The 23,456-nt window shown below is 35.5% G+C and overlaps 5 protein-coding genes and 1 long non-coding RNA gene across 7 annotated transcripts; 4 read left to right on the top strand and 2 right to left on the bottom strand.

Moving 5' to 3' along the window:
- Nucleotides 1-36: 36 nt before the first annotated feature.
- LOC124307788 (protein SERAC1-like) lies at nt 37-5,266 on the top strand. 2 transcript variants are annotated; one of them, XM_046769855.1, is made up of 15 exons: nt 37-238; nt 324-451; nt 589-789; nt 917-1,044; nt 1,256-1,366; nt 1,440-1,575; nt 1,773-1,916; nt 2,067-2,324; nt 2,418-2,613; nt 2,755-2,919; nt 3,034-3,161; nt 3,392-3,544; nt 3,718-3,864; nt 4,001-4,067; nt 4,762-5,266. In XM_046769855.1, exons 1-15 carry the CDS (start codon nt 159-161, stop codon nt 4,853-4,855), a joined length of 2,136 nt encoding a protein of 711 aa, XP_046625811.1. In that variant the 5' UTR covers nt 37-158; the 3' UTR covers nt 4,856-5,266. The 2 variants fall into 2 exon arrangements, with proteins under 2 accessions (XP_046625811.1, XP_046625813.1); XM_046769857.1 differs by lacking the exon at nt 589-789.
- A 132-nt stretch (nt 5,267-5,398) lies between these two features.
- Nucleotides 5,399-9,019, top strand: LOC124307805 (uncharacterized). Its single transcript, XM_046769896.1, has 2 exons — nt 5,399-6,380; nt 7,013-9,019. Exons 1-2 carry the CDS (start codon nt 6,308-6,310, stop codon nt 8,158-8,160), a joined length of 1,221 nt encoding a protein of 406 aa, XP_046625852.1. The 5' UTR covers nt 5,399-6,307; the 3' UTR covers nt 8,161-9,019.
- A 573-nt stretch (nt 9,020-9,592) lies between these two features.
- Nucleotides 9,593-11,930, bottom strand: LOC124307808 (eukaryotic translation initiation factor 3 subunit F). The gene is made up of 6 exons (XM_046769902.1): nt 11,901-11,930; nt 11,665-11,809; nt 11,191-11,360; nt 10,838-11,020; nt 10,018-10,233; nt 9,593-9,849 (listed from the first exon to the last, which is right to left on the bottom strand). The coding sequence occupies exons 1-6, from the start codon at nt 11,913-11,915 to the stop codon at nt 9,676-9,678; spliced, it is 903 nt and encodes a 300-aa protein (XP_046625858.1). The 5' UTR covers nt 11,916-11,930; the 3' UTR covers nt 9,593-9,675.
- A 283-nt stretch (nt 11,931-12,213) lies between these two features.
- On the top strand, nt 12,214-15,299 carry LOC124307806 (46 kDa FK506-binding nuclear protein-like). Its single transcript, XM_046769898.1, has 4 exons — nt 12,214-12,401; nt 12,623-12,712; nt 12,796-13,762; nt 13,996-15,299. The coding sequence occupies exons 1-4, from the start codon at nt 12,392-12,394 to the stop codon at nt 14,075-14,077; spliced, it is 1,149 nt and encodes a 382-aa protein (XP_046625854.1). The 5' UTR covers nt 12,214-12,391; the 3' UTR covers nt 14,078-15,299.
- Nucleotides 15,300-15,470: 171 nt separating this feature from the next.
- Nucleotides 15,471-19,485, top strand: LOC124307827 (uncharacterized). The gene is made up of 2 exons (XR_006908859.1): nt 15,471-16,529; nt 17,504-19,485. It is a non-coding gene; the product is annotated as an uncharacterized LOC124307827 (long non-coding RNA).
- On the bottom strand, nt 17,394-20,035 carry LOC124307811 (uncharacterized). Its single transcript, XM_046769906.1, has 3 exons — nt 19,601-20,035; nt 19,171-19,361; nt 17,394-19,090 (listed from the first exon to the last, which is right to left on the bottom strand). The coding sequence occupies exons 1-3, from the start codon at nt 19,792-19,794 to the stop codon at nt 18,651-18,653; spliced, it is 825 nt and encodes a 274-aa protein (XP_046625862.1). The 5' UTR covers nt 19,795-20,035; the 3' UTR covers nt 17,394-18,650.
- Between the last annotated feature and the right edge of the window lie 3,421 nt (nt 20,036-23,456).

A 23,456-nucleotide genomic window follows, 5' to 3' on the forward strand; every position in this document is an offset into this window, starting at 1 on the left:
CAGTATAGTTTCATATCCAAGATAACCCATATCACATTTGTCATCATCTTTATAACAACACACCCCGCAGTCGAAATTGCGTGTCGTTGTGAACGGGTCTCTCGGTTCAGTTCGCTGCGGCAAAACGTATTTTTGACGTTGTTTTGGGACAGTAAATCATGCAAGTTCTGCATTACAGCATGTATACAAAATCTGTATACCTCCTGCGATCAGCTGGCACATGCATCGTGCTCGTAGGGTATGGATGATTGTTTTTTTCGCACAGTATTGTAGGTTATGTATACACCGACACGCAACGTCAATATCAACGTATTTTTACACAGGGGATGTTGGTTTTGCTACCAGCTGCGTCAAACTTCGCAAATCCTCAGCTCGGTTGTGCCCATCAAAGTCTTGGACCTTGAGCATACACAGGCTGAATATATTTACGTAGATGATCCTCGTCTCCAAGGTAGGTTGTGAACCGATATACCTATTTAATATTTTGCGGTGAAATTTCGTAAGTTAAGTCACGTGGATCTCTCTTTTTCATTTATTTTCTTTGGATGCATCATTGTCAGTAATTTTGGTATGATCTATGGAATACAGATGTGCTTTTGCATCGGAGCAACAACGATCTCAATTCAACAATTGTACAAGAAAAGCCTGGTATTACTGATACTGTGATAACATGGTGGAAATCCCTAAATAGAAGTTTGGCATCCAGATTTCTTTGCATTGCTCAAAATGGTTCATTAATGGACCGACAGAAAGCTGTATATAGCTTGAGTTATCTTAAACATTTAAAAGGTATCATGTTATTCAATTTTTCTATTTTACTGAATGCTCTTACGACAGTCAATTTAATTATAAAACTAGTTCTTCTGTGAGATAATCTTTGAAATTATTCATGAAATTGGGTCAATTTCATTATTAGATTGGGACTATTGGCAAATTGCACAGATGTTAGATGCAAGAACTGCGGTTGCACTTGCACGAATGCCAAATGTAGATCTTCGATTTTTTCTGAGACCACCTTTCTGGCGCATGCAACATGCTCCATATGTATGTATGCACATGATGTATGTATGGTTTTCTTTTTTATACCACTGCATGATTCAAACCACATGTAGAAGCTCTGTTTAAAATTTCCACTTACAGAAATCTTGTCAGAGATTACATTCGCTATTGCGATACACACATGGAGTATTTTGTAAAAGTGGGGAAATATATTTAATTTCTGAAATTCAAACTAACAACCTTGAACTCATTTTAGGAAATAATCGAGAATCTAAGACTATTATTATCTGAACTGGATAAAGTATGTGCTAATTGTCACCCTTGCCTATCACAATTTCTTGAGAAAAATTTTGGAAATACACAGCGTGTGAGTATAACATGTGAGACTTAGTTTTAATGGATTGTCATTATGGCTGATACATATGTTTAAAATTTCATAGAGTCGATTATTGTTCGATCACGATCTAACAGCTGGTGGTTTACCTGGACCGCCAAATTTAAAATGGGATCACGTACTGCTTGAATCCTGTGTCCAAACTTTGCATCATCATTCTTCACTCGGTGAACACAGTAAAGGTAATAATTTCGAAGACATACAAAATAGATATTTTGTTATTATATTATTATGACTTCTTTGCATATCATATGAAGTGAATTTCTTGTAAGTAGTGGCCGTAGTATTCTTTTTATCGGTCCCCAGTTTAGGCATTATAATTTGCCTCAATTCTACACCCTATGCTCATTATTTTACAAAAGTATTCTTTATTCTCCAGATATTGCCAATGCAGGTGGTCTGAAAGTATTGATGGAAGTTCAAAAATACTGTGAAAATGATGTAAACATATCTATTATGCTGGCTAAAATATTCTCAAACCTTAGTCTCTACAACGAATACTTGAGAGACATTTATTCATTGGGTAAATTCGTTTCACCATTAGTCACGCACACTTTGTAGCTGATTTTCTGTTATTATTCACTGATCGAGATTCCATAATTAAATTCTCAACCACTCGAAAATAAATTGATGTATAATGAATTTAATATCAAAAATTGGTCTCATCTGTTAGGATGGATTGGCATATTAGCTAGATGGGCCCAGCATACAGATATAAGATTATCCGCACCTGCCGGACGAGCATTAGCAAATCTTGATGCTGATGAAAATGTGAACCAAAAATATCCACGGCGAATTTATCTTCTTCACCCCTTGCATAGAACTCGTTCATCTACTAAGTTAGATGTGGTTTTCATTCACGGCCTCTTAGGAGGGGTGTTTGTGACATGGAGACAGCGAGATTCTGACTCATTAACTACAGGTCAACCCGGTAAGGCGTGTTGTGAAATTTGGAACAGGATATAAGACAAATCACCGAAATGTGATGCTGTCTCACGATTTTATTTACCCATTTTTGTTATAGAATCTTCATCATTACCTTCTGGATTAGAGTCAATGGTCAGCATGAGTGGTGAACAACCTCAAGAATTCCTGAGGGATTTAGCTCACGATTTGGAAATCAGCGAATGGAAACGCGTTGGGCACGATTTTGAGGTTATATTAGACGATTTTCCAAAAAATACAAAACGTCAAGCGCATGGTCCATTCACATGCAAAGGGTAGGCATAACAAACATTAGTCTAGGATGATGCATATTTTATTCATTTTAGGGCTGTAAAGATATCAAATAACGCATCTAAAGTAAGATGAATATGACATTGTAACATGTAATTTTATATATGTTTCGTCTAAAATTTCAGGGATGATGTTTGTATGGCCCAAGAGGAACAGGATCGAATACACCGGACACAGTGTTGGCCCTGTGATTGGTTACCACGCGATGTACCATCTCTTCGTGTGCTAGGTGTGAATTATAATACCAATTTGTCAATGTGGCTGCCGCTCTGTCCAATTGAAGGAATTAAGTGAGTGATTGAACTAACACAGAACTAAACACTGTGTAAGAAATTATCTACATAGTATGTGTCTGCGGAAATCTATTATTAAGTTTGAAAATATCAAAAATCGACCTAATTTAGGGCCACGCTTAATGAACGAAGCAATGAACTTACAACAAAGCTGGCAACGGCAGGAGTTGGTAGGCGGCCAGTTATATGGGTTTGCCACTCTATGGGTGGACTGCTTGTTAAAAAAATATTGGTTCAAGGTATGCTTATCCTTTATAAATCTTATTGCAAGTAAAGAGTAGTATACTAAGGGTAGAGTATAATACAAATATATTCCGGTAACTATTGTCGTGCATAATATAAGGCAAATAGATGAATCTTGAGAATTTACTTCTATTTATAAACGTTCTTGTCTTTTTGTCAAAAATCTGTTTGTCTTATTACTATTCCTAATGCTATTAGTATTTTTTTTTTTTTCATTTTTCTGCAGAATGGAAAAATAATGACCGAAACCATATATGCAAAAACACACGTGGTATTATATTCTATAGTACACCACATCGAGGTTCCCATGTTGCGGCACTGAAACAAACCACTCAAATATTTGTGTGGCCATCAGTTGAAGTTCAAGAACTTCGAGAAGGTAACAGATGTGTATAAAAGAAAATTTCAAAGATTTAAATTAATAAAAAATAAATTTGAAATTAAACTAAGCATCTTGTAAGTGACAAAATAAAAATGTGATCAATAGTACTATTAACAATACAACATACCTATAGATACTTACTGTATGATTTTATAATTCATGTTTTGCAGGATCAAAGCAACTTCTCGAATTGCACAACGATTTTTTAAAAATGCTGGATGAATATCCAATTGATATTATCAGCTTCAGCGAAACTAAATCCACGCTCGTCACACCGTTGAAGTTTCCGCTGCAATTTGTCAATCCCACTTCATCAGGTATAGATATGAAATTGGCATAACGTCATCAAGTAAAGTAATTATGTATTTGTTATCAATTAAATTGATAGCAATCCGCTATCATTGTAACATCATATGAAAATAAAATAAAAATGTATTTTTTATTTTCTTTCAGATCCTGGTGTTGGTGAATTTTATGAAATACCTCAAGATCACTTGTCCATATGCAAACCAGCCAACAGGTGAGTGAGATTCGGGAATTATATTTAAAAGTGAAAGTATTCAAGATAGGGTGAGGAAAAATTTAGATGCAGCATAAGAAAAATTATAATATAAATAATTTTCACGTAAAACTTGTTCCTGAAATGAATACAATCACACAGTCTTCAAAATTTGCGTAGGAAAATGATCTTTTCTCTTGAATTTTTTAAATCAATTGTGGTGTAGAAGTATCGAAGTTTTGATATTAGGTTTCCTTAATTTTCATAATCAACAAAATATCGCTGTTTGCAATTGCACAGCTGTCTGCTTCTAGAGCTAAAACTTATCCGTTAAGATCCGTTTTAATTATTATGATGGAAATGACATGGCATTGTCACAGTAGTAAAAATAATATATGTTTGCTATCAAGTAAAGCCCTTCATTACGAGTATTTTGAACAGAAATTCGATGCTTATGCAAGAAAGAAGCATGGATAATAAGAGGTTCTGAATTTTTTATGAATTCTATATTTCGATTTTCTCTCGAAATAACTGCATCTTAGAATTTTTATTGTTTCCTTCGATAAAAACTGTAATCTTTCAATACACGGATTTTGAAAATGTCCTAGAAATTTTCCTATTCAAAATTGTTTTTGCTACGATTTTTTATCCCTACAAAACCTAAAATGATTGCCATATATGTATTTTTGAAATAGTTAAATATTTTATTTTACAGACGGTCATTCCTATATCAGAAAGTCGTCAATGTCATAAAACGTCATTTACAACCTTCAAAAACGATTAACAACATTGAAAATTTATACACTTAAAAAGTATAGATCCTGTGATATAGTGTTGAATCTCAAGGGTGGGAAGTATTTAAATTTAGCTATCATAAATTTGTTTGGGTTTAATTTTTCTGATAACAGAAGTGTTCAAGACTGGATTGGCAGTAGTTTGAAATTGTCTTATTCACATTGACAATGATTGTGATCCTCGGATAATTAGGTACATAAGAAGCATGTATATATCTAGCCGGTACTATTTGAAACTATTTACATTTATTTATTTTAATCTATTAGATTTTCTATCACTATAGTTTGAATTGTGCGTTTTCATCTGTACAGATTTTTGAGTAACACCTATTTTTCTAATCACAATCAGTGATATATGTAGTTGTGGGATATTTAAAAAATATATGACCAAGTGTGACGAGTTTGCAGAAGTCGAGTTGCATAGGACGAAAACAAATTTTTTATGTTTCTTTATGTTACGTCAGTGAAGAGGGTTTACTCCTGAGCGGTAGGAATAAACTGGTTCGGTTTCGCCTTTACGTACAAAGACAATTGGAAGTTAGGAACAGGGTTGACTAACCTTGGGTTTGTTTGGAATATCAATTATATGTTTATTGCAAAGAAGTTGAGATAATGGTAGGACCGAAGTGTGCTATGCGAAAGGTATATAAGAAGTCTAGATGTGACGTTAAGAGTTAGAATAGGAGTATACCTAGAGACAAAGCGTATGGGTGCAGAAAAAGTGTGAGATTACAGAAGGAAGAGAATGGAATCAGCTGAGTAAAGGCGACAGTAAGTAGTGTGAGGCTGGATAGAGATAAGAGGACATAACAGAAACTATGGTATTAATATAAGAAATTCATACAAAATAATATATTGTACAAACCAAAATGACAATGACATGTTTTTTAAAACACCAATGAACAACGGTCGTCATAATTGTAATTCATTTTCAAAAAGATACAGTTTCGAAAACAGTTAAAGAAATATGTTTATCACATATCATTCATAACAGTAATGTCATGTCTCACATTTTTGACTTGTAATTTGTTACTTCAATATTGTGATGGTAATTCCCATTTTGTAACTCATTACTCCTTTGTTGTTAACAATTCTTTAAATACAAATGGGTGTGACCTCATCCATTTGTGGGATCGCTTTATTCAACTACTCCTGGAATTCTGAGTGATTGTATCAACGTGACGTAAAAACTGTCTGCAGGAAATTCAATGATTGATTGAACGTCAAGTCTTCATTGCTTGTAATTAGGTGAGTTACAGCTTACACAGAAGTATAATCTTTTTTACAGTAAATATATTCATACTTACAATCTTGAGATTTCGGAGGCGAAGCACCCGCTCCATCAATGTGTCACTCACACGACAATGGATCAAATACCGTGATAAATCTAATCCGTTACTGCCAGTGATTTATATCGTAATTTATAACAATAAGATATCTTATAAAAGGTGTTCTTGCCAAGTTTGTATGACATTCAACATCAGCATGCAGGCTGTTGCGTGTCTTCTTATTTTTGCGACGTCTATCATCGCGATTCAAGGTTTGTCCTATCGATATTCAAAACGAAAGGTTTCTAAAATAACCAGATATTTTCATAATAAAATTAAATGGAAAAATGAGTAAGTTGCTATAATAATTTCAATTAGTTAAGAGAATACCAAATGTTGATTAATGTCGATTCGCTATGTGACAACTGATATAAGAGTGGGTGCCAACAGAGTGATTACAATCTACTTTTTTTATTCCAAAAAAATCTCCACTTACAATCCACCATGTAATATTTTTCTCCCTATTCGCTAGTTTTCACTCACCATTATATTGAAAGTCCTCTATATTTGAATTACATTCTTTTCTCCTAGATATGTATTAGATAAGAGAACAATTTCGAAATTTTCAGGTGAGTTGAAAAATTAACGACAAAGCCAGGAATCGAACCTGGTATCTAGAGATGCTTTACCGGAGACTAACTCCACTAGACCACCTAGCCGCCCTGACTACAGTGTCGTTAATTTCTCTCATCACCTGTATTTTGAAGATTGTTGTTTTCGTGTGCCATTGAATATGTTTACATATTAGAGATTTGAGATTTGTCGTGAGGAGACACAATGATGTGTATTGTTATGTCAGTACTAATTACAAGTTATTAAGTTTGCTCTCATTCTATTATTACAGCGCAGTGCTCAGTTTCCATAAATGGAGACTTACCTGCCCCACAGCCCCTGGTCTTAAATGTGGGTGAAGGAGCAGGATTTCGACATCCAGTAGACACTTCTGGAACACTCAGTTTTGCTGCTGGAGAGAATGTCCGGTTGGTGTGCACTGGGACAAATAACAAATTTGTAAATCTCGATAGCACTGAAAGCGATGTACTGGCAACCTGCGTTAGCGGAAGCAAATTCACTGTTGATGGTGTATCGATAGAATTCAGTGACTTGGCATGCAGCTTCCTACCATGGCACTGGCAGCGCAAAAGTGGGAACACGTGTCTTGGCTCATACACCGATGTTGAAATAGGATTCGACCTGGGCACTGAATGGATAACAACTATAAACGCATGTCACGACGAAACGCGACTTGAAACGCTCTACACAACTTTTAAATTAGTTAAAGAAATCGGTGGTTTCCAGACAGGATTTCCAAGGCCCAGTTGGGTCCAGGGTATTTTTTACCCTGGTTATACATTGGCCACTCAATATAATCGAGCTACTCAAATCGCAACGATGGGAACGCTTTTAGGATCTGCCGATCTTGGCACTCAATACATTCACGCAACTAATGACTACTTCTTGGCACGTGGACATACGACCGCGAAAGCAGACTTTGTCTATGGCTCTCAGCACCGCGCTACATTCTATTATGTAAACCAGTCGCCTCAATGGCAAACTTTCAATGGTGGTAATTGGAATTCACTTGAAAATGACGTACGTAATTACGCCAGTAACACTTACCAAGATTTGACAGTTTATACTGGGGTTTATGGCATTGCTCAGTTACCGAACGTTGATGGAGTCTTGACTGATCTTTATCTCTATGCTGATGAGGCTGGAAATCGTGCTATTCCTGTTCCAAAGTTCTTTTGGAAAATCCTTTACAATGAAACAACACAACTTGGCACAGCATTCATTGGCGTCAATAACCCATATCTGACTACAGTCACCAGTGATTATTATATCTGTTCTGACATAAGTTCACAGATTCAATGGCTTACATGGTCAGCTAATTCAGTGCCTCTTGGTATATCTTATGCTTGCACAGTCGATAGTCTCAGAAATGTTGTTGAAACTATTCCCTCATTTACAGTCAAAGGCATTCTTTCTTAAGTACTTTAGTCTTTATTACCAATCAATCGCAAGTGTCGTTGATCCGAAAAGTGTAATACAAGACAATTTTTCTTACCATTTGTGCTGGAAAGATTTTGTGATATCATAAAAAGATGAATTTTGATCTACTTTATTTCTCCATGATACAGTACTTTTTCGGTATAAGCGGGCCCGCCATAAGCGAATTGACCCTCTGTTCAGCATAAGCGCTTCCCTGACTAAGTTCAATTTATTGGATGTAAACAACTTTGTCGCAGATGCTTCATTATGAGCGAACAAGGGATTGTATGAAATTACATACTTCGTCTTAAATGTGTTGCAACAAACATCCCGATTTCAGTACGAAATTTGCAATTCACTTATAATGAAACCAGGCAAAATTTCTCGGAGTTTTATCATCTTGACTGCCCCAACGTTTGCTTATAGTAGGAAAAAAGTATTTTTAAATGAAAAATGGAATCGTATTCTCCTGCTATGATTAGTGCTATTTGTGTCAGTAAATTATCTGCGCTTCATCAGTTGGCTGACAGGTTGAATTAATGGATATTTTGGAAAGTTAAATCGAATGCTGTTCAGCTTGGCAATTATCAATAATTGTTTGGAGAACCAAGAACAAATCATTAGGCGATAATACAGCTAATGAAAAGACCTTTGATATTTGTAACTTTAATCTGATTAAATTTCTGGACACTCACAAAAAATGTTTATCACATATTTTAAATACCCTAGCTATGGAAAACTTACGTAGGATCATTCGCAGTATTTGGTACTCGCAAAATTTTTTGAATTGTTCTAGTTGAATTTGTCATCGTTAATCGAGTTGAATCTTAAGTAAATCAACAAAAAATTGAGAATTCAACAGAAGTGCACTCAATACGGACTGGTAGTTTCCTCCTTCCTGTCGACTGAATCTAGATTTTCCCTGATCAGGCCTAATGAAGAAGCACGGTACAATTCACAGTAATCCAATTACTGACAACGTTAGGTTATACTGAAATTCTGAAAGAGAGTTAGTGCATGATATATGAAAGTGTTTTTACAAACTTACTTACTGGATTAAATCCATAACCAATATCGATATTTCCAGGATTTTAAAATTTCCCTTGTTCTATACAGTCACAGATAGATATAAAAAAAATACAAGCTCCAAGGCGTGATAATGTGGTTTAACGTATATGCAAGATTTGAAAAGATTGTAATTTTGGTCGTACAAATATACTATGGTCAATATTAGCAAATTGTACAAAACATTGTGTGATAAAACAAAACACGAGACGGTTTTCTGCAAAATACGACCTCCGACGTTTGGAAGCTATGGTAGAAATAAGCACAGTTTCAAACGTTCAAGAATCTTCTACTGTGATGTTTTGTAAAATATATGTGTCATGTATATATGTATAAAAAACTAGATTAAGCAATTTAGTTACATCAGTTTGTTTTTACAGATTTTTATTGGAGCCATACATTACTCTTAGCTTTACTTGGTGCTGTTTATTTGGTAAGCTTAGTTTTGGCTCATAAGGTAGTCAGAAGGGTGAGCTTCTCGTTCAGCTGTAGTTGAGTTTTGATTAACTGGGAAAGAGCAACAACCATGAGGAGGTCCTTGACATTGCTGTTAAACATTTGGTCGAACTGATCAGCTGACATTTTAGGTACCGAATGTACCATATCTAACAGGGCTCGCCCAACCTGCAATTTTATGTTATTTTATTCAATTGTTTATTTTCAATACTTGATTGTACAGTACTTGCGAACATGTACAAAGGTCATCCAAATTTCTTGTTATAGAAAGTGAAATATTGTCCAGTACATTTTGAATTATTTTCATTCCTACTGCTATCTACGTCAATTTATTACCTGATTGTCAGCAATTTGTTTGCCTGCCAAAACATCATCTACGTAATTGAGGACTTGGTCTACCAAAGTCAGTAGTTTAGTGCTAGCTTCTGCTATTTGTGCCAGGTCTAACATTGGTTCTACTCCCCCCTGCTTTGAAAGTGCTTGACCCGGAGGTAAAGTTTGTGTTTTAGCGCATAGTTGTAGCCCTACGATCTCAGGTTCATAAGAAGTGACCTGTCGAAAGTAAAAGTACAAGTTATTACCACTCCAAACAGAGCAACTGCCAGCAGCTGTACCTGAAAAAGGTGAGACAAGAATTTTTTCGACACCTACTTGGCAGGTTAAATTTTTAAAGCCTATGGGGCGTACGTAAAGTGTCCCAATTTTGAACAGTGTGGTGAAACAATTTTTGCGCAAATACTAGGGATTTCTTGGGCACACGCGTACTTTCGACCAACTTAATCGTTGCTCAATGCAGTGTCTTGCATTAAGCGTATGTTCTATAATCACAATTTGATATGCTATGAGTGGCTCATTTGGTGCTTCTTAAATCGAACTTCCTTTACAGGTATTGGAAAAATTTGCTTAATCATATTATTACAGTGCTCGCCTTGGCTCATGCTGCATTTGCACTAGTATTCCTGCAACTGCAGCACTCGCCTCTGTGGTTCGGGGTGCAAACTTCACAATTACTCACTTCTAACACAATATAGTATTATAGACTCCGCGAGATGAATAATGAAAATTAGTTTTTTCACAGAAACATAGTACAAGTAAAAATTCATAAAACCTTGACCTATTATTGCTAAATTATTAGTTGCATAAATTTTTTTTTTACCTGAACTCTGACAGGTGTAAACATACAACCCTGCTTGCCATTTGGCACACCCAATTGGACGCATACGTATGCCTTGATACCCATTCTAGTAGTGTTGGCCATTGTTGTGTCCAGAGTTAAATGAACTGGGTTGTTACACTCTCTGGCATAATACTCATGGATGACAGATGAGTGATTGGTAACCTGGATCACAAGGAAAAAAACTTGATGAATAAACATATGTTGCTAAAATCAAGAGCATACTTTTCAAGTCTGATTAAATTAGCCAACACATTCACTGTTTGGATATTATTATCATCTTGTAAATATATTTGAGATGGGAAGCAAGGTACCACAACTCTTGACATCTGTACCTCTTTTCCAGTAGCCCACCAACCCACTATGCTTTCTTGGGCATTTACTCGGTGATTTAAGTCGTACAGATCCATTGCGTAGTTCAGCTCGGCTTCGACCTGATCTGCATATTCCTTGTGAGGTACGCAGAAGCAATTTGTTACTTCAACAATGCCCTTCTCCACCGTCCCTATGAAAAATCATGATAAATACGTTCTGTCGAGACAATACCTGATCTTACATGACAATTTGAGTACTAATTGCAAGGAAAAAGTATAGAAATTTTCAGGGAATTCAATTGTTTTTAGATTTCGCTGAAATTTCACATTTGCAGTAGACGTGACGTTAATAAATTATAATGTTTAAAAGGATTGATAATATGGAAACATGTGACATGTAGAAGGTGACGTCCGACGTTCATTCGTCTATCCGCTATCACAATTTCTGAGAAACCGTACGAGTAGTCGAAAGTTTATTCTGTGTTTCTTTGTTACCAAGCAGGGTCCCGATGACACGGTGAGTATCCGCATTACGTCGCTCGTAGGCATCGACTATTTGAAATAAAACAACTGGGTGCACCTTGACAATGAGGTTAAGCGCCATTTTTGGTGCGTCAAAGTTGGTCAAAAGAGACGTTGGCTATAATTACAATAACGCTGTTAGATCGTAAACCTAAACACTGAACCCTGCTACCTCTAGTCAATTACAGTTGTGAACTGTTGTGTCTCACTTTTCTCGTTCTCATTTACGTCCGGTGATTAATGTTGTTTTGCCCGCAAAATAGCTGCCCTCATTTGAAACAATACTGAAGTTGTGTTGTGAAAATTGCCAAAAAAATGTTTCATCAGCATGGTCAATATTTCTGTATATTGTAAAATAAGTTTTGTTGATCATTACAGATGAAAAAACTGGATTTGGTTTTCATTTCATCAGGGTACCGTTGGTACTGCCTCTCGAGGAATCAACATGAACTCATCGTACAAGATGAAAAAAATGATGACCAATTCCTATCTAGTCTCTTCAATCGTTCATGGCCTGTTCCTTTACCGCCGGTTCAATCACATCTTGGCGCGAGTAGGATCTAACTCCGAGCACCGGGAAACCGTTGATCAACTGTGCATGCTTTTCTTTTATTTTCGGTGATATATTATTGAAGTAGTGAAAACGATTGTTGATTCATTAAATTTATTGCAACGTTTATTGTAGGTCAAAATAGCCAATATGTTTTGGGGTAAGTACCAACAAGTGCCATGTGTTACCCCTGATCTGAGCAGATCTCAGTTGCCGGTTATTTCAAGAATGGCGTCGCCATGTGATCTCCAATAAAGATTATCACAGCGTGCGGGCTAAGAGCTCCATACGCGAGGATGAAATTCCTCGTCTAACGTCATTCCGAATTAAAAAATGACCAATAAATATAACCACCTAAAAGTATGTTAATGTTTATTTCAGGCTTAATTATAGAGCCGAATAAACGGTACACGCAAACCGTAGAACGGTCGTTTCACGTGTCCATGGCGAGCTTGGACACAAATACTGGAGGTAGAAATCTTCTATTTTTCGTTTCGATACCGAATCCAATATGAATTTTTCAAATTATTATAATCATGCGGTTCTTATTCAAGGCTCGTATACTGGGGTTGTTCAAGTAATGCTTCATTACGAGAATCGGACTTTTCTTTTATGCACACTGAACAAAGGAGCTGCGCTGCAGGTTCCGTTGGATCTCAATTTCCAAGAAGGAACCGAAATAGCCTTTAGTTCCAATGGTAGCGGTCTTGTACATTTGACAGGATATCTAGTACCAGAAGAAGATGACCTAGATGATGAACTAGAAGAAGAAGAAGAAGAGGAGGACATTCCACAGCTCATTGGTAAACCAAGTAAACGCAAGGCCACAGATTCCATTAAACAATCTCAGAATCATTTGAAACGTCTGAAGGAGGAGGGAGAACAACAGTCTTCTGACGAAGGTGATGACGATGATGAACTAGATGAAGAAGATGATGGGAGTGATTCAGATGAACTGCAAAGTGCGCTACTGGACGCGGAAGAGGAGGAGGATGAAGATGATGATGATGATGATGACGACGAGGGGGATGAAGAGGAGGAAGAGGAGGAAGTAGTCAAACCCTCATCAACCACAAAGAAACAAAAACAACAAAAGCAGCAGCAGCAACAACAACAACAACCAGCACAAAAACAACAGAATAAAAAGCAAGAAAAGCAGAAATTACTGAACGGCAAAGATGTCAAACAAGATCAGAAACAGCAAGCTAAACAACAAAAGAAAAACAAACTTGAACAGCAAGTCCAAGCTTCAAAGCAGGAACAAAAAAAACGAGTAATTGAAGGTGGTGTACAAATAGAGGATTTAACACTTGGGTCTGGCCCTCCGGCAAAGGCTGGAAAATTTGTTTCAGTTTATTATGTAGGACGGTTTAAAAATGGGAAAAAATTTGATTCATGCAGTCAGGGAGATGGATTCAAGTTCCGTCTAGGGAAAAATGAAGTCATTCAAGGATGGGATATCGGTATTGTAGGAATGAAGACTGGCGGGAAAAGACGCATTACAATCCCACCAGCTTTGGCGTAAGTAACAATTTGGGATTTTTCTGTTCATTGAAACTTGAATGACTTATATTTTACAATATGTATTAGTTCTTGCATTATTCGTGATTTATCTGAACTAAATTGTTCCTGAAATCTTTGAAGACCTTTTAGTGAGCAAATCTCTTACGTCTTACGAGCACAATATTTACGACTGATGACTATTTCCATAACATTAAAACTGATGAGCAATCAAATTATTTATCTTGTTCTAGATATGGAGCAAAAGGTTCACCACCAGCTATTCCACCCAACAGTGTACTTGTGTTTGAAGTTGACCTTAGGAATGTCCACTAGAACTTAGGTATACTCAAGAAAAATGTGGATGAACATTTCAAAAACAATTACTCTTACTATCTCCATGGTGTACCTCATACATTTCCGACATGTCTGGTGATACTTCGTAAACTTTTCAGATATAAAACTTGCATGTACGTTTTATTTTTAATACAATAGTTTTTATTAAATAACTACCATTGTTACACTCGTATTCTGAATCAATTCAAACACGAACGTGATGACAGATTTGATAATATTCAAAACAGTGTAACTTATGACATTACCAATGTAGTTTTCCAAAAATGTGTGAAATCGTATAGCAAATACGTAGATTGATCGATTTTTATTGGCAGTTTTAGGTAGCATAATCGGGTCAAACTTACAATTGGGTTATACTTTTTGTTTTAGTTTATAATATCAACTGGTTCGTAAGAATCAGTGTTTGTTACATGCGTATAAAACAAACGACGCATTCATCACAAGTTACAAGCCCAAACTTTTTCTCGTATACATATATTGAAACCTTGGATCAACGTGATGCAACCATATATGAGTAATGTTATTGTAGAGCCGATAGGATTAACTTACTAATTATCCAACTAGCGAACTACAATTATTGATTTTTATGAGAAAATTGGAATCTAACGTTTATAAATAAACTAAATTATATTAAGGAAGGTCAAGATGTTATTTACAGTGTGATTCCTGAAAAGTTGAGACTTCATTAAACATGAAATAAGTTACATTTTAGTTAACAACTTTATTTTCTGTCAGTTTTGTGCCAACACTATAGCCGGATTAGATACAAACTTGAAATTTTGAAGTATTCTATTAACATTAAGAAGAGTTCAAATTAAGTATAATAAACTACATCTGCTGCATTCGAATAGTCTTAGCTGTAAAACCTGATGTTTAGTATAATCAACACGTCTTACAAGCTGATCCAAAAATTGAATCAGTTTGATCCGCGACTCATTTAATCTAAATATACACACCTAAAATGATTGCTAGAAATTTCCTATTGTATAGTAACAAATATCAGTACCCTTTAAAGTAAAGTGGATTCTTACAAACAATGGTGCAGAACTTGTATCAGCAGCAATAATAAATGAAAATTACCACCCTAATTTACAATTGGCTATGGGGTACGAGACTGAATCAAAATCACTTGTTAAAAAGAAACTGTAGAAGAGTTACAGTATGGAAATGGAAATAATTTCATTTGCTTGGTGAAATCTATTTTCCCAATCAAAATAATACATCACATAAAACCTATCAATCGACTTTTGTTGACTTTTGACTTCTTGACCACGAAAGTGTACATCCCCCATCATTGCACTCTTTGACTAGCTGAGGTAGTCCTTCCGATTGTTTTTCATCTTCATTCTTTATCTTATGTCGAAAGTTCCAAAACTTTATTAGTAATGGTTGTACTAAGTAGCGCCACAGGAGTAGGACTACTGGTGCTATCACACATGGAATGCACACCATTTTTAATGTGTGACTTAAACTGTTCGATGAAAGGTTTGATCAATCGAAATCTGTAATAGCAATCAACACAACTTTCTAAATTGATTAAAAAGCTTAGCCTATACTTACGATAGAACAAGGGAGACCAGAAATATTGACGAATTGACTTTAACGGACAGGTTCAGAGCATTGTATTTGATTAGGGGAATGTAGAACAAATTTAGAGGTTAGAATTTGGAATCAGTATCCAGTGTACAGATGAATTTATTTTGTCAAGTTGAAGAGTATTAATGGCCTTGAGAATTTTACTATCTAGAACATGTTGTTATTTCTTGGTATATATTAATAAGCTTGCGATGTGAATCGTTGAGGCATTTTGTAATTATCAATTTGAACATACCATGTGAAAAAAAAATTCTGTTGGATAGTCTGGCATGTGAAGGAAACAGGACACAATAAATGTGGTTAAAACCTGTCAAAATCAAAACTATCCGAGTCCCACGACGGTTATTCAGTCACTTGACTAAACAAACGTCATTTATCGAGCCAGTCACCTACCGCTGAAATAGGTGCGAGGGGGCTGCTCGCGTCAAAAGGATCGGATCACGTTCGTAAGGTATCTGTTCTAAGGGTCGCTAATCACTAGTGTACAAGTTTTTTTTCCGAAAGACTGTTACAGTCATGGTGAAAGCATGGTGGAAGGATTACACTTGTCTACACTATTTATACTAGGAGCTTTTCATCTACGAAATCAGTGGACACAGTGCGGCATAGTCGAAGAGGATTAGATAGAGAAAACGGTGCCATAAGGCTGCAACGTATTTTTGCGTACACGGCGTTCCCTACTCATTTCTGCAGCGCCTGTCTCAAGTGGGAGCGTAAACAACAGCCCTCCTCACCCAACTAGACAGATGAATTGAAGGAGTGTGGGTTGAAGAATGAAACCAACGATGAAGCCAAAATATTTGGTTATCGTAAAATTAATTTTTATTCCAAACAGGTAAAAAATATTTCTATGGCATTCGACACATCGTTATCCAATCATAAGATATACTTATCATTCGATAGTCAATACTTAATGTAAAATTAAATTTGTATTGTGAATTAATTAGTAAATCGTTTCATTTTTGAATTGTGCTCAGACTTTCTTAATGCTACAAAAACGCGGTCTGATGATTCGACTCGGCCAATGGCGTCTTATTCTTAAAAACGTTTTTAAAAAAAGTTGTCACTTATGTGCAGCATAGTTCAATCGATGTACATACAAGTTGAATTAATATTTACCAAAACTGCTGTTACATTTTGAACATGTATACAAGAATCTATAACAAGTTTGAATTGGCGTTTCCAATGCTGCAGAATTTAAAAAACTGTTTTCTTGCGCATGTACTAATTTGTTGGTCTCTGCATACTGTTTCATATTGATAAATAACTGTAATCCTCAAAGGAAGTATCGGATTGAATCATCAAAATTTGCTAGCACTTTTCACAGGTATGTTGCAAAAGATACCTTTCACAGAGAAACCCATTAATATAATAAATGGAATTATTTTCAGTAAATTGTTCAATGTGAGATTCTACGTATTCATGTGATTCATGAGCAATTGGTACTTCAATAATAATAGAAGAAAGAAGTTTAGTCGATCAAATAATTTATCCATATCCGAAAGAAACTATCCTGTCGAGTCATTTTCCAAGCATTTACAGTTGAGTCCACAATTTTGTTCATTCAGACAAAACTTTCGAGGAAACATGTTAGTGTATACTGCAAACATCGACTTTGACAATAATTGAGCAGCAAACTTTAGTCTCATTTTTGAATAATAATCTGATAATGTTTGTGTGAAATTTTTGGATTGATTCAAGTTGGTTTGCCCACTGCTTCGTATATTTCTTTAGCCAACTTCAATGAACCATTCCCCCTTTGTACTGTAATAGGTATTCTTTTTAATTGTGTCTCATTTACTTAAAAAGGTGCAGTGGATCAAATATGATGCAGACGTTGTGACCATTCGATGTAAATAAATGATTAATCTGCGACTATTTACTTTTTTTTTTAAATCTACAATATTTAAGACCTTGATAAAAAAATTATGGCTTTCACTATCAGTGCTATTAACTTCAGGACTGCATCCAACATATCAGAGGTTTTGTTAGAAATACCTTTAGTACGTAAAAACCAGTACCCAACAACCTCTTTTACATTTATATTCATAAATGTAATCATACAATCTAAGGAAGTTTTTGCTGTATTTAACGTACGATTATTACAATCATCGTCTACTTCAATGAATTTATCAATGTTTTCATCTTAAATACTTCTGACGTCAAGAGAATTTTGTTGAAAAGAAGAGATCCAACCGGATAAGCTGAAAATTGTCATTGATATTTGCATATTACCTTTATGGAAGGTAGAGTGAACATTTTTCGGAGAAACCTACAAACCTTTGAAGTGATAAATAATTGAGAACACAATATTATTGAATGTTTTGTCGTATCAATTGTGATACTTGCTACTCTTAGCTTAATGTAGCTGCGTTGCTAACAACATATGAGCCTAGATGATTTTTTCCTTTTTTTTTTAGATCTGGTTTTATTTTGTTGTACCTAGTTTTAGTCTGTGAATTCTGTTAAACAATGCAGTTATCATTCTTCTTTGAGCATTGAGGCGCATTGTCTCTAGTGTTGTCATTATCTGTCTTTTGATATTCTTACGACTAGGTGTACTATTATATTTAATTGGCATCTTGTCAAGTGGTGGTGCCGTGTCACTAATATATGATGGTCTGTTGTCGCTAATTGAAGCATTACACAAGAGTGGTTGTTCATCCTCTGTTGCAATACTGAAACAAAGTGCAGATGCACGAACAGCCACTGTAGATAATGCAGAAACAGCGGCAACATCCAGAATATCATCTTCGATCAAATATAAATACATTTTTCACCGTGAATACAATTTTCTTAATAACTATGCACAGTTGAATAATATAAACTTATAAAATTAAGACACATATGATCAAACATGTTCTATCGAAATTCATGTATAATTATTTGGAGTGATATCACTAGCATAATCAAACGCTTGCTTTGTAGCTAAGGTTCGATTTTATTTACATATGTTCTAATATGTAACTATTGGGTTTTTTGGATCATTGATAATATTTACAATTATTTTCCTGTTTTCATCGGAGATTATTATCTGACCTATGTTATTGGCGTGAATATTGATTATTTGTGTTCGTGAGGGTGATACTTTGCCCTGTTCTGTTGTTTCTGACAAATGCGACTCTGTATGATTATCTGTAATTCGGAATTCCATCTGCGTCCGTGGGGGTGCTACTCTGTTCTGTTCTGTTGTTTCCGGAAAATGCGATTCTGTATGATTATCTGTAATTCGGAATTCCATCTGTGTTCGTGGGGGTGATACTCTGTTCTGTTCTGCTTCTTCTGGCAAATGCGTTGCTGTATGATTATCTGTAATTCGGAAGTCCATCTGTGTTCGTGGGGGTGATACTCTGTTCTGTTTTGCAGTTTCTGGCAAATGCGACTCTGTATGTTTACCTATAATTCGGTATTCCATATCATCACATATAATAACGAAAAATGCATTGATCAAAGTAGATAATACAAAATTTACACACCTTCAACAGATTTCTGACTATGTGATTTTTCGGGCGATTTTTCGTTTGGTTTAATGGTTGGTACAGCGTTTTGGACTAACAAAGGCCTTGGAAATTTCTTTCTAATCTGGTTATTGTCAAAATGGTCTGTACAGATTCGAATGCTACCATAGCAATTCTTTGGTCCAAGGAATTTCAACCATTTTTCACGCCTGTAAACAAAAAAATGTATATGACAGAGATATAGTGCGCACTGATTACACAATAAGGTGTAATTGGATAAGTGCCGCAAAAAATGAATCTCAACTTCAAGAGTAAATATATAATTACAAACTAGTTATATCGTTTTTATTTTATCCTCACCACAGAAATGGTTATAGAGTAGTTTTCGACGATTAATCAGAGATTAAGATTGCTATGGAATATTACTTTCTTTCAGTAAAGAACTTACGTTTCGGGATCCTTCGGTAATCGAAAGAAGGAATGTTCTTTATCGGTGCTTGACATGCTTCGGCATCCTTTGACGTTGCACCGTAACACCATTTTCCAATTTTGGTATTTACAAATATCATTAATTTCAAGCCTGTTGGGTATCCCCGGTATTCTCCCTGCATTCATACTACTATTGGCGTCCGTACCTAACATGATCGCACTGATGAACCAAGTGATAACTCACGGCGCTGCCACAGCGTGGCGCTGCGGTAGCATTTTGCTGCCGTAAAAATTCAGCCTGAGAACGCTCAGAGTAGTTCCTGAGATCGCCGGAGTGACTTCAACAGTTGGAACAAGTTTGAGCGAAGCATCGGCCGGCGTGATTCGCATCATTCGTGTATAAGAAACGTGCGCGGTAAGACGCGGTCGAATGTCGTGTATTCAATGCGCGTACTCTATTAATCGAACTGTTTTGTCACTGTGATTGGACACGATTATTTATAAATAAGTTATGTGGTATAACACGTTCATCCAGTTATTTGCGATGCTTTCAATCATTTCGTATTTGTTTTATTCTCAATGTTTCGTTACGTTGACGTTACTAACTTCAACCTCGTGCGCTGTGCCGTACAGTTTGTGTTCAAAGTGACACCGACGATGAGCTGACATTCTGACAGCCGGTAAACAACTTGGGTAAGCCTCGGCATACGATTTACTACATTCAGTCCTTGACATATTGAAGTTCTTGCAACTGTTTAGCACTTTTAGACGTCTTCTTTCAAATAATGTGTGTCCAATATGTATTAAAGTAGTTCACCATAAAAAAAAAATTTGTCCAGATGAATCCGCACTGAAAAAAGTAAGTTTTTTTTTGGTTAACCACCCTAGTACATATGTAATATTTACATAATGTGGCAACCTGCAATCACGCCATTTGATGATATTGCAGTCTTCCCAATTAAAGTCGGAAAATTCTAGCAATTCCTAAAGTGTCAGAAAGCTATCCTGAAATGTCCTAAATTACACGAGTTACCCTAAAAATTCCGGGAATATCGACAGTTTTTTTCTTTTCCCATTTTCTTTAAGTTTTCAGTACAAAATCGATACTATAGATACATTACCTTTACTGACACCAAGTCTTGAATCTAATTGGCATCAGTAGACTGAAATATTTCACCAAATTGTTGCAACTTTGTGCTGTCAGATCTCAAATTTGATCAACGGTCAGTATTTGTTGTCAATTGAGTAATAATAGTGCAATTAGTGATTGAATGAAAGACAATCGTTATTTACTTCGTTGAATGAGACTTTTATTATTAGTGAATAAGAGAGTGGGTAGGTGAAAATTGGTTCATTTGTACAAGTCTAATAAAACAGATCAGTATTAAATGATAATACTGATTACGATAACAATCGACATGAATCATTTGTCAAATCAGCAGAAAGAAATTTAAGTACTTGTATAGTCTTCAGTGTCAACCCTGCCTTGATTCAAGAATTGATGAATGGATCAACATTTTTCTTCACCATAATCAACTATTAAGGATACTTAATGAAAGAGATTAATGACGATTTTAAAGTACAGACATCAGCATTAGTAACTGCGAACCATATTTTTTCAAGTAGTCGCAAATTGGTATTTTGCCACCAATGATGTAGTGAAGCTTGCACCAGCATGTGAAGCTATTCATCAGAATCCTTGTACATCTACCTTAGTCTTCGTCTCTCTGGTCGCTATGTCTGCTCTAAAATTCCTAGGGCTTGATCACCCAGCGATGAAAGGAATGAAAGTTGTTTGGGTTCTTACGATTTAGAAGTTACGGTTACTTAATAAAAATGTGGGCTGCTTTTCTACACTTGGTATTAATGTCACATGCCTGTTAATATTTGTCACTGGTGTCTTTTATTGAGCTTGTTATTCCAGCAAACTCATTATCATTTTGAATCTACTTTTATTTATTATACTTATATAATAATGAGAAGATGTTACTATATTCAGAAAATTAGGAATAATTTTTGTTCAATTTAATTGCTTTTTTTAATAAGCATCAATTTTTGTTAAATGATAAAATTGCTATTCAATTTTTTCAACCTTGTATGGATTTACTAAATTTAAAAAAAGAATTTCTTCCTTTTTTGAACAGTTTATACCCCAGTTAAATTAATCAGTGAGCCTCCATCAACAATGAAAATGATTTATTTGCCTTACATGCATCTGAGTGTAATATAATTCGTGATTTTCAATAAATCATATTATATCAATATTAAAGGTACGTGGACTCATAGGTATATGGATCATCATTTTTTTACCTGTAAAAAAATGATCACATTTTAGGAAATAGCATTCAGTAGCATTCATTTCAATGCAAAGCATTGGGGCATCTTGACTAGCATCTTGGGGTCTAGCCAGCTAACCAAGTTAATTACATACTGCGGTTTGCCTCTTTGTGGTATTCTCACCTGACCACCACTCACCAGACATTGATAAAACCAATTGCATTGTTGCCGAGTTTTATGAACAGATTCTACCTGGTTCACAAGTCAGTCGATTTCGTGCATTAATTAATTTAATTTATTTGTTCGTTGGGAATTAACGTTCAAATCTCCAATGAAATTTAAAGCATTCACTGAAATAACAATGGAGCAACGCGCTATTTTAATGATGATGCTAAAGCTAGCTGTGGATTCACAAAAATTTCATACATGCAGTGATTATCATGGATAAAAGCACTCGAATCAATGATGTTTTAACATTTCTAATACTTATATACTGATTCAAATAATTTGATCATGAAAAATGATCTGTATAAGAACTTTCAGTGAATTGACGGCTTGCTATCGGCAGCTAACATCAGCTTCAGATTTCAATGTAGTGTATTTCTACAAAATAAACAAATGGTTAGCCATTGGTGCTGGTTTATAATGTCCAGATAGAGATCATTTAGTATGATTTATACTGTATGTGTCCATCCTTTAATCTGCTGGCGGTCGGGATTTTTTTTCGTTGATACATGCCTAGTTTGGTGGGATACGTCCATATAAGGTTCCCCGGATATGTTCGAATCATGGCAACACCACTATAGTGGTGTTGCCGGCTGTCTAGAGGTTAAGGAAATAGAATGCGATATTGTACATAATTTTATTCACGCTTTAAAAGTGGTTCTCGAAAGTAGCTAGTTATTTGTATTATTAGTGCTCGTTATGCATCTAAGATTTTTTTCTTCATTAGAATCTTCAGTGTTCCCAGTGAACTGTAGAAAAGCACATCGCCGTGCACATAGACACATCATGGTTTCAATGTCAGATAATTTGCAAACCGAACAAAATCTATTCTTAGAACTCGACAGTTTGTTTTGTCTATGTTCCATAATGGCTCCAGAATTTTTTCAGAATTCTCAGTGTCTTGGAAGATTGGAAAATTCAACTAAATGTTGGTGGAGTGCAAAATGCTATGCATTGTGTACTTCAGCCAGGTTTCTCCCAGAAATTGAAAAGAAAAAAAAATCAATGGGCCAAAACTGAATTCAGTTTAATCAAAACTAAAATTTTAGCAGTCGTAACGTAATATATAATTTTAGTTTTTATCAAGTTCTCAGCTCTTTTGTAATGGAACGTGGAATCCTCCGTCAATATAGAAATGGGAGCTTTAGTGCACAGAATTTCGGGCTGTTCGTACCGATTTTTTCAAATGAAAATAATTTTCACATTTTCTTTCGAGTAAGACAACACTTTTCGTGCGTGGACTTGATACTCCGCGGTTTTTAGGCATAGTTGATTCCGTTAAAGCTATCTAGTAAAAACAGGTGGGAAAACAGTCTACGTTTGTCCATACAAGTCCCTGTGATATTTATGCGAAGTTTTCGATGAAATCCGTC

This window comes from Neodiprion virginianus, chromosome 6 (assembly GCF_021901495.1).
Source record: "Neodiprion virginianus isolate iyNeoVirg1 chromosome 6, iyNeoVirg1.1, whole genome shotgun sequence".
Classification (NCBI taxonomy): Eukaryota; Metazoa; Arthropoda; class Insecta; order Hymenoptera; family Diprionidae; genus Neodiprion; species Neodiprion virginianus.